General features: G+C 40.7%; 1 protein-coding gene across 1 annotated transcript; it reads left to right on the top strand.

Moving 5' to 3' along the window:
* The first annotated feature begins 157 nt into the window (after positions 1-157).
* clptm1 (CLPTM1 regulator of GABA type A receptor forward trafficking) lies at positions 158-15,272 on the top strand. The gene is made up of 14 exons (XM_071512578.1): positions 158-218; positions 2,798-2,937; positions 5,918-6,041; positions 6,293-6,451; positions 6,723-6,840; positions 6,956-7,041; positions 8,540-8,660; positions 8,873-9,117; positions 9,411-9,504; positions 9,600-9,790; positions 9,957-10,052; positions 10,516-10,651; positions 11,538-11,705; positions 14,245-15,272. Exons 1-14 carry the CDS (start codon positions 168-170, stop codon positions 14,424-14,426), a joined length of 1,911 nt encoding a protein of 636 aa, XP_071368679.1. The 5' UTR covers positions 158-167; the 3' UTR covers positions 14,427-15,272.
* Positions 15,273-15,986: the final 714 nt, after the last annotated feature.

The following is a 15,986-nucleotide window of genomic DNA, read 5'->3' as shown; positions in this document are numbered from 1 at the left end:
GCTGCTCCAGACATTACAACATAGGCCTGATATGAAATACATCCATGCTCAAGGCCAGTTCACTAGTGCTCCCTTGTACACGTACGTCATAGTGACGCTGTAGTTGAGCTCTCGCGAGGACGGGCGTGATTTCCTAGCCAGCAGTGTGCGCGACAGAGACAAGGAAGATGGCGACGCAGGAGAGCGAAGCAACTCAAGCCACCGTGAGCAACGGCGAGGTAAAAATGAATGACACTGTATAACTGTTTCCAATTTTCACGCCTAATCGACGGAGACCGTATTGTTTGTTACGGGGCCAATTGTGGCACCACTAACAGTTAAACGTGTTACCGTTCATTACACGAGCCCCAGTGACGTTGTCAGTGCCGGTTGGTTTTAAAACGACCCCCTCCTACTGTTCACGATGTGTCGAGAAAATCCTGTCTGTGTAACGTTAGCTAGCCAGCAGCTGTATGTAGGCTACTCTGCAGTTATTGACGGTAATATCTGATTTAGTGACAGACAGCTTTATAATGGTGACAAGCTAGTTCACTTCTAGGCTGTTGCTGTTCGTTAGCTAACTGCTGCAGTGTAACTGTCAGTCAAGCTATCACAAGGCCTAAACCTAAAACAGCGCAGCTTGATTTGTCTAACCAGGCCAGTAATTTCAAGCAACATACAGAGTTGTTACCCACTGTCATATTTTACTTCCTGCCTTTGGTTTACAATCAACTAGGGAAAAGTGTTAGTTAATATTTCGTTATCCCCCTTGAAGGGTACCAGCCGGTTTAATTGGCAGCTCATCTTGTTGAAAGTGACAGTTCATGTCAAGCAGGTCTAGCAATCTCCTAATTATTTGCAAGCCACCTCTAGAAATCAGCATTTTGTTTGTATGTTAATTGTGTTAGTAGTGATGGCTGGAGGGAATTTTGGTTTTGGTTCCCCAAGCATCGTTTTTGGTTCTAGTACAGGTTGTACATAGTGATTCTGTTCTTTCTTTAAATACAATTACTATATCAGGATAAATGTAGTGTTAATGTTATTAGGTGTGTGTGTGTGTGTGTGTGTGTGTTTGTGTGTGTTGGGGTGGGGGTGGGGGGTATTATTTTCCATTTTCTCTATCAATCGGGGCCCTTTTTTGCCCTGGGGGTCCACTGCTGGCGAATTAATCCAGAGGAAATGCTGTGACGTTAATCTAGAGGAAACACTGTGTGGCTAATGGCCAGCTACACAATAGTTGTCTGCTTTCCTTTTTATGTTCTCCGTTCCCCTTTAGTATTTCTTTGTTGAGCACAGGCGTAACAATATTGGGCCCCAGGAACCACACACACGATTGAACGGCTTCTTGAACTTACTTGCATTACATGACCTGTTCATTGTGAGTGTGAAGGAAGTTAACAAACCAGCGTCAGTATTGTGCACAGATTTGATTTTCTTTGATGGATAATTGACATCCATTCCACAGCCATGCTTTTATATGAACTGCTATAATTTCTCTCAGTTGAGCCGCTTGGTTCCATGTATATTAGATACTGTCACTCAGCCTCCACCTGTGAAAGATTGACACATCAGGGCTTTCTGCCCTCTTGCTGCCACACACTCACACACACACCCTGAGGATGCATTGTGTGAAGCATTTACTGTGTAACCCGAATAGGGGGTTAATTGTTAATCCTATCTTAGAGAGTGTAAATTGTAAATTATTACCTTGTACTCGAGCAGATAACCTATTTCTAATGTTAAACATATTGGTGACCTGTCTGGCAATGGTTTTTGCGTTGATCCCTCCAGGAGACAGAGAGCCATGTCTCTGATAATAGAATTTCTTCTATTAGGACATGGCAGCATGGATGAAAAATCCTATTATGTGCCACTTTATGGCCTTGAAATATACGGTTTATGGAGGTGTTGGGCCAGTATCTTATCCCAAACCTTCAGATTTCACTGTTCACTATATGAATTTACTCACCTCAAGGCCTATTTGTCACCCTAATAAAAGCTGACGTTTTTTCAGACCTCAACGCTGTCTGTCTCTAGAGGCAAACCATTGGTCTCCCTTGTGTTGGTGACAAGGGGGCAGATTGGATGTTTAGATAGTGAATGAGTCTCATGACTTGGCATGTGCTTGTCCATTGTGTCACTTGGAGAGAATGTGGCCCTGCTGGGGGGGGGGAGTCATAGATGTGCTAAGGCCTGGAAGAGCAAATTAAAGAGCAAATAAATGAGACGTTACAGATTGGAAATGTTTTGATATGTAAAAGCAAATTTGCATCTTGACTCTCCTGTGAGTTTTCTTATCTTATTTAAACTATGCCCCATTTAAACTAATTATTTAAACTATGCCCCAAAATACAAAGGCTTTATTAGGCCAATTGATCATGCTGTTAGATATACTAAATGCCTATCCGTATCTATTTTGTCGCATTGATTATTTTAGGCAGTATAGTCTCCTTAAAAATGAAATTGGTCTCGATCAACCAAGTGACCCAAAACTGCCACCTCATGCTCTTTGTCATCTCTGCACAGCCGTTTATGCCCACATTTAATCCATCTAGGTGTTCACTCTGTCTGGACTGGAGATTGATGGTGATTCGGCCCCCTATAGATGTGACACATAATGTCACTTTACTGCTTTTAGATTTCACTGAGGTATAGTGGTCAAATCCTATTGGATCTAGACTACTAATGTGGCAAAATGTTGAACTGCCAGTGAAGCTGTTCTTGTTCCATGCCATGTTTCATTAAATTTTGCCAGTGCTACAAAAGTTCTTAGCATTGCGACTGGCTGTGTTGAACTGGTGTGTGTGTGTTTTTGTAGGTAAGCAGCAATGGAACTGCTGCGACAACAGATGGCCAAGCTGTGCAGACGGCTGGAAACGCACAGGACCCGCAGCAGCAGCAGCAGCAGCAGCAGCAAGCACCTAATGCATGGCAGGTCATTAAAGGAGTCCTGTTCAGGTGGGGGTTTCTCTTTGTCTTTCTCTTGACATGTGGCGCAACATATTTCATATACAAACATGCTTGTACTTGCTATAAGAACCTTTTACACTTTGCAGAACCAAATAAACAATTTATGTTGAAGGATATGCTAGTGTTTCACCAAAAGTGTACCTCAGTAGTTATGGCTGCTATGCTGTTACTATGCTCACACGAAGCCTAGTTTGGAACAGTTGTAGTAGGTAAACAAAATGTAAATTTAATATTCTAATTTAATTCTCAAAACTAGTGTGCTAATAATATTGCATCTAGCCATGCTTCCTTGACATTCATTTAGTTGTGATCCCCTCCTACTAGGGCTGGGTGTTGTTTGAAAATGTTCAGAAACGGTAACTTGAATTTGATACTTTTTTTTGATAAGTATCTTGGATAAAAGCTTATTATGTAATAATAATAGCAGTTAATAATAGCAGTAGCCTACGTTTTACTATCATATAGTTTTTTGCCATTAGTTTTCCCAACTAAAAGAAATATAATTTGAACTAAGTGTGAAATTTTTATGTATTTATTTTTTTCCCTCATTTTATACTTTGTTCAAAATGCATTTTTACAATATCAAAGAAAATCACACTTTGGTTTAATCAAAACGGTTAGTTTCAAGACATTATAACTGTTTAAACTATTTAATAGCATAAATGTTAAATATTTAGAGCTATGTCAACAATACTTCACATTTAGAACTATTTCAAGAATATCAAGTACTAGCAAAGTTTCCAATGGTAAATGCAAAGTTTCTTTGCAATTATGCAAAATGCAGTTTAATATTCGAAGCAATTTTTGTTGCCATTATTTTCTTGTAGTCAAATACGGTACAGCTGTATTGCCTCAGGTTAACTTTGTGCTCTACATTGTGCTTCATTTAGAGGTGTTGGCAGACATGGCAGTTATTCTCTTGTCACAAATATTAAGCCGCGCGCTGTCGCTGTCACTTTTAGTAAAATGTAGCCAGACCTCGGGCCGTTAATGCTAAACTGTGTACGTGTTTCGAGCAAACAGAGATGAAGGTGTAGTGACACCTGGACAACGTTTTTCCAGCCTGTGGCAAGTAGTTTCCTAGCAAGCCAATCAGCAGCCCTTTTAGTAAAAGGAGATGTATAGTGATTGGATAAAAGACAATGTAAGATTAACCATTAAAGTACCGAACTTTGGCACAGAATGTTTTAACATATTTCGGTAGTCATTAGTCGGTACCCAGCAGCTGGAAAATTCCCCTCACAGCTAGAGGAATGTAAATGCATTCCTCATCCCATCCCAAAAAATAATAAAACAATAATACAACAAAATTGTCTATATATCCTGATATAAATATCCAAAAAGAGCTATTCTTAAACTGCAACACCTAATGAAACCGATCCTGGAATGGACGCAGGAACAAACCTGGGTCACATTTATAAAAAATAAATGAATACAAAAAACATCTTCAGGAAAGAATGTTGTATTTGCAACTTCCAAACTCAGAAGTAGGAGCTTGTGAAAAGCACTTGAAGAGATCATAATGAGTCCAGTATTCTGTCATTTTATTTTCTTAATCAATTTCTAGTTCATTGCATGAGTGTATTGACCTGCTGATTTATGAAATACAAACTAATTCACTATGCAGTAACGTAGCCCTATTTCAGAGGTCAGACTGGACAGTATGGTGATCACTAATGTAACATTAAAATTTACATTTGGCCCTGTTACGGACCTTGCTTCCCTATTAATTTAACTATTGCAAACCACACCGAAGTTTGGATAGCAATTGGATACACAACAAATGCATCAATGGTTGATTTAAGATGTGGGAAAATGCTGTCAGGTTTCAGACTGAATCTTTTCATAGACCCATAGAGTCTTTTGCTGTTACAGTTTGACAAGAAAATCCAGCTGTATATTGAACAATTAATGAAGAATAACACTACAGTTCTAAAACAACACATTTCAGTTAACATAGCTTTTGAACCAACTGAAAACACGGATGCTCAATGCTTCAACATGTATTTTGTGGCCATGGTTGTCTCAGGAGAGGCAGCAAAATGAGAATTGTTTTGACTAATATGGGTTTAGTATTAGATAGTTAAGGCCGCATTAATTGGTGCCAAGAGAGATACAGTTGCTTGGCTTGGTGCCATTACAGGTTTGAGAGGTTGAATGAGGGAGAATGTTGCAATGTTGCAGCATACTCTGATAAGTCGGAAGTAAGTTGTTGACATGATGGGTGTTTTGGACAGCTTCATCTGGTACTGTACAGAATCACAGACCTATAAATCAAGTTAACAATAAGATGTACAACATAAAGAATCCTGTTTCCTTGCTCAAAAATTTAAAGTGATGTTTTTTTTCAAGTGCTACAAAAGAAATTATGTAGAAAAAGCATATCCATATGTTTTGCAAATTTCTGTCATAATTGTGATAACAGACAATTGCATTATGTTAATTTGTGCAGCTCTACCTAAGTTTAGCACAAAAAAAGCAAAAATATGAACAGTGAACAAAACCAGCCGAACAACAAACACACTTAAACAGGTTAGGAGTTAGATTGATGAAACTGAAAGAATGTGTCTGTTTTTGATATTCCTGTGAATGTTTCCCAATATTTTCTTAACATGGCAGAGTGCTCTGCATTCCCCTTTCCTCTAAAGTTTGTCTCCTTGACCTGTCGCTGATTTATGGTAGAAGGGAGACACCACTCACAGAGCCTGAATGTAGCCTAACTGGAGCTACTACAGCTTTATCAGATTAGTTGCTGTTGGTTTCACCCAACCATTGCACCTCTTCAGATCTCAAGAGATAAGAACACAACTAAATGCTTTTATCTCACTTTTTGGTCATTTACATAAAAATTTGAATATTAACCCAAATAATCACCTGTCTGTTTGTCCTCTTCCCCTTATCTACTGTTTTCTTTCTTTGTTTGCCCATTCCTCCTTTCCTCCTACTCCGTTTGTTCCCATTTCTCCAGAATCTTTATAATCTGGGCGATCAGCAGCTGGTTTCGTAGAGGGCCGTCCACTCCTGACCCCAACACCCCAGCAGGGGCACCAAGGGTACCCAGCAGGAACCTCTTCCCCAAGGACACCCTCATGGTACTAAAGCCTGTTGTCTCAATACATAGACCAGTCTCCTCTTTTAATCATTACCAGTGCCATATCTGCATGGTTTTAATTACACCCTTTATTAATTGAATTGAAGCTGATAATTCTTGAACATCCCTACATACAGTGAGCCCCATAAGTATTTGGACAGCAACACAATGTCTCGCTGTCTCTCTCTCTGCTCTGCTGTCCCCTGAGCCTGTAATATCATAAACACCTCTATTTTCTCACTGCGCCTCTAGGACCTGTACGTGTACATCTCCCAGGACGAGGTGTTCTCCGACTTCAACAACACAGAGGCCCTGTTCTGGTTCCACAGGGACCTGGTCTATGGAGACTGGGGCACGGGGGAGAACGGGGATGGCTGCTATGAGCACTACAAGGATATGGACATCCCGGAGGTGGGGCGGGGAAAGATGTAGGAGGGAGGGAGGGGAGGTGCAACTTGAGAGATGCAGCAGGAGTAAAAAGAGAGGGAGCTGGCGATACGAGGGAGATGTGAGAGTAGTTGGATGGTGAGAAGGAGTAGGAGTCAATTTGGTATAATGGGGTAGGATGTGGTGAAGGAGCTGGAAAGACAAGTTAGTGATGAGCTTGATGAAGAGATTTTGGATGCAGAGGTGTATTTATCTGAAACTCTAATACCTCTTCCCGTCTGGTGTGTACTTGCAGAAGGTGCAGCAGAATGGCTCCCTGTACATACATGTGTACTTCACTAAAAGTGGATTCCACCCAGACCCTAAACGCAAGGGCCAGTATCGCAGGCTGGCAACAGTTCATTCAACGCGAAGTAAGTACATGCCCACGAGACATCATGGATTGTAAATGTACAGCCAAGTATACGATGTAATAATTTATATTCAAGTGTTAACCTTTACCTATGCGTTACTTGTTAACTCTTTCAGTGCTGAATAAATTCAAGCGCAGAAAGTTTCTGAAGACCAAGAATCTGCTGACAGGAGAGACGGAAGCAGATCCTGAGATGATCAAGGTTGGCTGTTTTGTACAGGGTGTATAATAAAGATACATGGCCGTAATGTAGATAACTTCATGGTAGTGTTTTGAAGTATCTCCCAGTGTAGTTTAGATTTGTAATGTGCCAATATTGAGAAGTGGTGCAACACTTTGATTTCTGTAATTGATGACTGTTGTAGTCAAGCAGAATCACCTCCTTGACTCTTAACTTTTGAAATGGACACAGTTGGTGCCGACTTGGTTGTTGCAGAGCAGAGGACTTTCCATCATCCACAAACCTTTTTATGATATCAAACATCTATAATGAATATTATACAACAGGTAGTTCCGACCAAGCAATCTGATTGGTCAACTAGACATTTAGAACGTGCTCAAATCAGCATGACAGCACACCTAGCCGTGCTCATCACTAAATATTACTCCGCCATATTGTCATACAATATATTTAAATATAACGCTACGCTAACTCTGTTCAGCCATGATGTTACCAGACGCTCTGGTATCCTCCATCAGCTGTGCCGGTGAGTCGGTGACACGGCGCTACTAGCTTAAAAATACATGTGAAGTTCGCGGACATAGTAGCTAAATCTGTCCATGGAGTTTTGTGTTTATATGTGTGGTATTTATTCAGTTTGGGAAATCCCGTGATCTCTAGAAAGCATTAGCTCAAGTTGGCTGGCTGACTCAACAGGGACTAGAAATCGTCTCTGTTGCTAGGTCGTTACTAAGGCTCCGCCTACTTGCTGGAGTAGTAAACTAGGTTCCATTACATAGGAGTCTACTGACGTGACTGATTGTTTTCCAGTTATTAGTCAGACCCCATGTATTTCCAGGGAAACGGAGATAACACTAGCAAAACGTTTTTTATTTTGAGAGCGAGGGTGTGCTTTACCGTCATTTCAGTGATGCTTACGGACCTCGGCGCAAGCGCTTCGGTCCTGACCGCATCACTGTCGTGCCAATAATGACGGTAACGCACACCCTCTCGTGTAATATTGCTTAAGTATCGTCTCTGCTGGAAAATTTCCCCACAGTGAGAAAAAATCCAACGGAACGAAAATTCATCATCTGCTTATTGCTTATCTTTCCCAAAAAAATGGCAATTACAGTTGTCCATATGTCATGACATGAAATTCCAAACTTTCTTCAACTGCAACACCTACTGGAACTAATCCTGGGTCCTGGGAACCCAAAATTATCCTCACCCCTGTCTACTGGAAACACTAGTAATGAGCTATGGATCTGCATTATAATAAAAAAAAAAAATGATGCTGTCGAGGCATCCTCTCTACTGCATTTCGAACTCTGCCTCATGTTTAGGAGTCAACGAGTTGATTCTTTTGGGTTTGACTCTCCATCACCACTTGCAGGCACAGCAGCTGTTACATCAGCTGTGACATCAGTCAGTTACATCTGACTTACCTGGAGTCTTATCTCAAATCTGAAGCATAGTTTTCCTCAAAGGTTGTTGCAGTTCTCTGCTCCCAAGCCTAATCCAATGTCTCTGCACGCAGCGGGCGGAGAGCCACGGTCCAGTGGAGATCATCTCTCACTGGCACCCCAACCTCACCATCAACATGGTAGACGACCACACGGCCTGGGTCAAGGGCTCAGTTCCCCCTCCACTAGACCAACGTATGTTCTTTCTTCTTCCTCATTAGTGGGCTATGCTGTATAAATGATTTATAAAGGGTTTTAGCTGTATCGTCTGTTTGCTGTCATGTTTTTTTATATTATTTCATAAGTGAGTGAATTTGTGACTAGTTTCATTTATCTGCGTCAAGCCACATTCTAACTTTGAATGTACTGCCTTCCTGTTTCCACATCTCTACCCCCTCCACCACTAGATGTTAAGTTTGATGCGGTGAGCGGCGACTACTACCCCATCGTGTACTTCAACGACTACTGGAACCTTCAGAAGGACTACTACCCCATCAACGAGACCCTGCAGGCCCTGCCGCTGCGCCTCTCCTACTGCCCGCTGTCCCTGTGGCGCTGGCAGCTGTATGCCGCCCAGAACGCTCGCTCGCCTTGGAATTTCCTACCTGACGACACCTACGAGCAGTCAGACGAAGACCAGGACTCTGTCAAGGTGAGAGGTCAGGGGTCACAGAAGTGGGAAATGGAGAATAAGAAACAGAATTTTTGTAGATGTGGGGAGATGGGAGTAATTTTGGGTCAAGGTTTGCTCCTGGGTCCGTTCCAGGATCAGTTGAAGTAATAATGGCTCTTATTTGAATATTTATATCATGACAGTTTTCCAGCTGTGGGGCGATCACTGCAGCTAAATGGAATGTGTAGACTAAAATAAAATCTTGAATACAATTTGAGATTCATGGTGTTGCCTCTGTGACTGTAGCTGAAGAACCTTCTCTCTTTCTGAAGGTGGCCCTTCTGGAAACCAACCCCTACCTCTTGGGACTGACCATCGTTGTCTCCATTGTGCACAGTATCTTCGAGTTTCTTGCCTTCAAGAATGGTAAGGTCATAAAAGTTGGTCTATATTCAGGACTTTTTTCCGATACAAGTTGATTCCACGCCCTCGCCTACACCCCGCCTTCTTCTCTCCCTCAGATATCCAGTTCTGGAACAGCCGGCAGTCTCTGGAAGGCCTGTCTGTGCGCTCCATCATCTTCGGGGTGTTCCAGTCCCTGGTGGTGCTGCTGTACATATTGGACAACGAGACCAACTTTGTGGTGCAGGTCAGCGTCTTCATCGGCCTTCTCATCGACTTCTGGAAGATCACCAAGGTCATGGACGTCAGAGTAAGTCACCGCAACGCAAGGCTCTGAACTGTCTGAACTTGATTTAATAATTTTTGTATATTCAAACCTTGTCCTGTTGTATTTGTACATCACATTTTGCTTTTGTGCATCCTATTATGCTTTTAACACTACACCCCAGTAACCTCTAATTTCTCTCTTTCCCCAGTTGGACAGAGAGAACAAAATTCTGGGGATATTTCCACGATTGGTATTCACAGACAAGTCCACATATGTTGAGTCCTCAACCAAAGTCTACGACGATGTAAGTCCAACCAATACTTTCAAAAATGCACTTTGCAGGATTTTACGTTTTTAAATGATCTCTAAGGATATCTTGAAACCTCCTTGGTGAAAGGTCTGGCATCATAGGACACAAAAAAGAAAAAACAGCCAGATGATTAGCAAGATCATCTCTAGTTGGGTAGCTACAATAGTTGAGATTTGTTTAGGCATCTTTTCTCAGAGTTGACTTGGCCTTCTAAACCTTTACAAATTACAGCAAGTGCCAGCCCTGCTTAAGTGTCCTTGAAAAAAAACAACCTTAAAAGGAAGAGGGACAAGCAAAAAAACACATTTCTCCTTTGAGCGATGAATAGAATATCACAAGAATGTCTTTAAAAAGCAGCCCTATTATGTAATTTATTTCTATCAATTTCTTTTTGTAATTTCTAACAAAGTGGTCAATAATAATTTGTTTTCTCTCCTCTCTCCTGTCCTGTGTCCAGATGGCCTTCAAGTACCTGTCGTGGTTGCTCTACCCTCTGTTTGGCTGCTATGCGGTCTACAGTTTATTGTATGTAGAGCACAAAGGCTGGTACTCATGGGTACTCAGTATGCTCTATGGCTTCTTGTTAACCTTCGGTAAGTCAATGTGAAGAAAAGTGTTTATGGACTCTGCTACTTATCATTTTATTTTAATATGTATTTTTTTGTTTGTTTGTGTGCAGTTATTTTTTATTATTTTATTAAAATAACAAAAGACACCCATAATGAGAAAAAACAGAAACAGAAGAAAGGAAAAACTCAAAATAGCCCCTCCCTCTACCTGCGAACTGATCCAGAAAGCTATAACAAGCACATAAGTATAGTATCTTAAAACAGCATCAGTATTTGTCACTGAGAAGTAGTGAAAAAAGTACATTTAAAAAAAAAAAAAAAAAGTTAATATGAATAAAAATAGATGTGACTCATTAAGTATTTTACAATTGTCTGTCGAAGCCCACATCACATCTATACAAGCAGACAACTGTTTACATGGATAATAATCTTTCTAGATGCACCGGCACACACTCACACTTTCTGCTGTCTTTGTTAAGATAATAACTTCCCTGTTATGCAGTTCAACACCTTCTCTTGTGTGATCAATTGTTAACCCTCTCCCTGGAACCGTCTATTTTATTGGTTTTTTTCTCCCGTCTCTATTGACACATTCTGTCCAAATAGAGTCTGTTCCTGTGTATGCAGATCTATTGTTATAGGCCGTTGTAAAGCCTGATCAATAATATGCTCTATCAATAATATGCTCTATATTAATTACTCTGAGTACACACAAGGCTAATGTTTTCATGCTTGCGTCATGGTTACGTATCCAATTCCCAGAAGCCTCTGCTGATCCGCTGTTCATAAATAGACATCAGAGAGACACATTCAGTCGTGACACCTGTTGTCTAATTTACTGCCTCTGATGGGAAATTGTTTATTTTACCTGATTGGTGCCTTCCTTTATTATCTGTCTTTATTGGTTTAGGTTTCATAACAATGACGCCGCAGCTATTCATCAACTACAAAATGAAGTCAGTGGCCCACCTCCCGTGGAGGATGCTCACCTACAAGGCTCTCAATACCTTTATTGATGACCTGTTTGCCTTCGTCATCAAGATGCCCATGATGTACAGGATAGGATGCCTCAGAGATGGTATGTCTTCCTCATCCGGTTCTCGATATTTCATGACATTTTCTTTGTGTGTCACTAACAGCTTGAAAGCGGTCAGTATTCATCCCTGAATTTGCCCTTTGTCATAGAATCGGGGAAGTTAATTAACCACCTAAAACAACCATTGTTTCCCCTAGCTGTCACTTCCTTTGACAACAGTCAAGAGGAGTTTGGGGTTTGTTTTTTGTTTGTGTTTTTATTTATTATTTATTTTGGTTTTGTTAAGCTACATGATGATGATCTCAGATGGGCAGTGTTTTGCTGGAGTTGGTTTCAAATATAGTTGAACTGTAAATGGCTCAGCGTGTGTGTATATAGCACATCTTAGGTAGCAACTGAAGTAGTTAGATGATTTATCCAGAAAGGTCCGCTATTTGTTTGTTTCTGTGTAAAGGCAAAGTTTGTCTGAAGGCTTTGTTCCACGAAAAGTCTCTCTTGCCCTTCTCGCTGTGTTTTACCACACTGACACAAGAGGAAACGAGGAAGTCGGTGTCCTTCAGGGCCACATGTTGACTTCCTATAACCACAGAGCGACCATGTTTCCATCAGCATAGTGTGTCTGTGGCGCTCTACCTGCTATGTGGAGCACACTAACTCCACCTAGTGTTAATTTTCTAGATCTTAACCATTTTCCTAATGCCATTTGCTATTACCCATTTATTATGAGTTGCTGTTTTAATGTAATTGGATGCAGAGAGTCATAATGTCAGCCACATGTTACAATATTCAGCCAACTTTGACTACCAAAATGTTGTCACTAAATACACATTAAATGTTTTGACAGCCTGTTGACCCGTGTTGTGTCACGGCTTTGAAAATACAAATACAGTTAGCCTGGATATACTACATTGACCAAATCTGTAGGCCTACTTCTCAACCTTTATTATGAACTGTTTATCATCCATCTCACCATGCAAAATGTGTTTACAGCTGAAGAAAGTCGATAAAGGCATGATGACAACTCAAGAATTTAAAATCCAGTGTCAGTGCATTGTTGGCACATATTAGAGTAGTACCTGTCAACTGTTTTTTAATGACACTTAAATTGAGCTAAAAAATTATATGGCTTGGCCATTGTGTGGGTTGAATCTAATTTATTTTGTATTATGCTAATCACATAATCAGAAATCAAATAAAGAAGTATATTTTTTGTTATTAGGACTACCACTTAAAAAACAAACAAAAGGATTTGGATTGACCCACATTTCTTCATTTTTATAGATTGACATCAGCTAAAGGCTACTTCAGGGGTTTTAAATTCATTCTCACCCAGGGACACAGGCTCCTGCCATAAGTTTAAAAAAAGTTGTAATTGCTTTTTTCCCCTTACCAATCAGTTGTTAATGTCAGACTGGGGCGGTGAACTTCACACAGTCTGTAATTTTCCACCACCTCATCACTGAGAATAGACAGTTGCCCTATCAGCCCTAAATTTGTTCCTCAGGTATACCGGTGTGGAAAAACCACTCTAATGGAGATGTGTGGTTGCAAAAGGCAAATGGCATTTTATTCCCTCTTAGGTCATCTGTGGAAACTCTGTTTGACAACCTAGTTTTTTCATAGGTTGTCAATGTCGCTATCTCAGTGTGCCAGCCCCCGAAGTAAAGTGTCTCCAGGCTCTGTTTTTTAATTTTTCCTGGTCACAAAATAGAATGAATGTGAGTGTCTGCAGTTGGGCAATTGGGATCTACGTGTGCGAGTCTTGACAATTGACACTCTGGGGAGGCTGCCGGTGGATTCACCACAACACAGTCACCAGGGTTAATAGACAATAGACTTCAGAGGGAGAATTCAGTGAGTTGCTGATGCTGGATGGCAATGTCTTGACACACAATGGCTACAGTGCAGCTTGGTCAAAAGAAATCATATAGAATTCTTCACATGATTAGCAAGACATCAGTTGTTTTGCTGATATCAGAGGTGGGAACTCAAGTCACATGACTCGTTTCAGACTCAAGTCACAATTTTAATTGCTTGAGATTTGACTTGATGTATGAGGAGGATACTTGACTTGACTTGGGACTTGACTTTGACTTGTACTTTGGTGACTTGAAAGGTTTCTAAAGTCTTGACTAAAGATCTTGAGTTTGTGTGAATGACTTAGATTGAACGTTATGAGATTTGTTCCACCAGACTAAATTTAAATTCTGTCTGTTCTGAATTTCTATGGAATGATTGAATTTATTGAAGTTGAAACTGATGATAGAAATCAAACTCATGATGCTCTTACCAAGTTTTTATCCTATTAAATATATTTTGTTTTCTTTAAGATATGAAATTGATACTGGACTCTTGTTTTGTTCTGACTTAACTTGTTCTACGTTTACACTTGTGACTTGACATTAATGACATGGACTTCACTTGATAATCTACATTTTGACTTGACTTGAGACTAACTTGGGACTCGAGCCAAGCGGAGTTGGTCACAACTCTGATATAAAGGAGAGGGGTGTAAAATTGGTTGTTAAATTAAACCTGTCCCAGTTTCTCACAGGAGTAACCTGTGTTTCTTCTCCTGCAGATGTGGTGTTCTTCATCTACCTATACCAGCGCTGGATCTACCGGGTCGATCCCAACCGGATGAACGAGTTTGGCACCAGCGGAGCAGACCTTGACAAGGACAACACGGCGGGGGGAGAGGCCGCTCCCGCCACGCCCGCAGCCATCACAGACAAACCAGAGGGGGAGAAGAAGAACGATTAAAAGAGACCATGCGCCTATCTGCCTCCCTTGCCCTCACTCCTGGGGCGAAGAGGACTTGTGGAAGCCAGGCAGGGTCAAACGTGCGTTTGCCAGGGAAGGGAGTCATTGTTTAGCTGTCATGGACGCCGCTACAAAAAAAAAAAAATTCAGTTCAACTCTCCCTCTGATTTCTGTGTGGGGATCCACAGCGAATCATATTCAGTGTAGACTTCGTAAATTCTTATTTCTGTTCCCCCACCCATCCCCACCCTCTCGTTTTGCAGTTCAAGTGAAGTAAAACAAAATGTGATGTACTGTATTCTATATGATTTTGAGAGGGTAGCAATGTGTTGGAGTGGAGGTTGGGAGGGGGACAGGTTGCAGTTCTATTACATATCTTTTTTTTTTTTCTTTTTTTAAATACAGGGAAGAAAGAGGCCAAGCGCAACTTTTGTTCTGTCTGTAGATTCCTTGTGAATTTTTCTTTTCATTCCATGTGAGCACCGTGTTTCGGGTTGCCCGCAAACTGGTGAGTAGTGCCAGAGGAAACTGGAAAAGTCCTGAGCCACGATGGAGGCCTAGAAGAGAAGTGGTGAATGGAGCCAAGATGGACGACCCTGTCTAAACACTACCCACAACACAGTGACTACTACCCTCGATTTTAAACAAATGGTTGATGTTCCAAACTTGAACAGAAAAAAATAACAGCCTTGTTGGTATTAATATAAATATATTAATATTGTCAATGACTTGATTTTTTTTGTTTTTTTGCTTTTTCAGTCACTGAATCTTTCTTTTGTATGTCCTGAAACTGTACAGAATCTCAGCTTGTCATGTTAATAATACCGATGTCAAACTGTCTAGCAATAGCTAATTTGCAAGTCTTTTTTTTCCCCTGCTGGACTTCTGATTTTCAAGTTGTTTCACATTCACGCTCCAAGCCAGTTCACCTTGACAAACGCAGTCGAGTCTGAAAGTCAGGCGTGTATTGGAAGAATTACAGTGTCTCCCTTGCTTTTATTTTGGGTGCTGTAAATTCTGAAATGAAGAGGAATTCCATGTTGGTACATATTAAATTTTGAGCACTCATGTTTATAGTAAAACATAAGTGTGATTTAAAATGTCTATGCATAACTTTTTTTTCTAAATTTAACCTTTATTAGCAATTACTACAGGAGATCAGGAACATCTTTTCCGAGGAAAACTTTATTTGTTCCTGGACCCTGATGCTCATTGATGAGGTGAATCCAGTTTTAATCACACCTTTATACAGCAGCAATGTCTTTTGTGTGTGAGTCTCTGCAGCCACACCCCAAAGCCTTGAGTTTGATCATCAGTCACTTTTGGTTCAAATTTTTAAATTTGCTGGCAATGTTGCAGCACTGATCCTATTGGTTCAGTTAGACAGGAGCATGGTCAGTCACTCTCAGTAAGTTACTTAAAAGTCTAATGGTATAAATTAACAAAGGGCCTGTTGATGTAAAGTTACCCAAAATATAACATCATGTCAGCATTGTGGAAATTTGCCTAACATCCTCTGAGAAACTCCCTCTGGTTGTCAACCGAATCAAACATTTAGAA

This window comes from Centroberyx affinis, unplaced genomic scaffold (assembly GCF_046629955.1).
Source record: "Centroberyx affinis isolate AG114_WGS23_722 - 3 ecotype Tasmania unplaced genomic scaffold, CSIRO-AGI_Caff_v1 ptg006358l_1, whole genome shotgun sequence".
In the NCBI taxonomy this organism is placed as follows: domain Eukaryota; kingdom Metazoa; phylum Chordata; class Actinopteri; order Beryciformes; family Berycidae; genus Centroberyx; species Centroberyx affinis.
The sequence above is the reverse complement of the archived record's forward strand: the minus strand, read 5'-3'. Positions and strand labels throughout refer to the sequence as shown.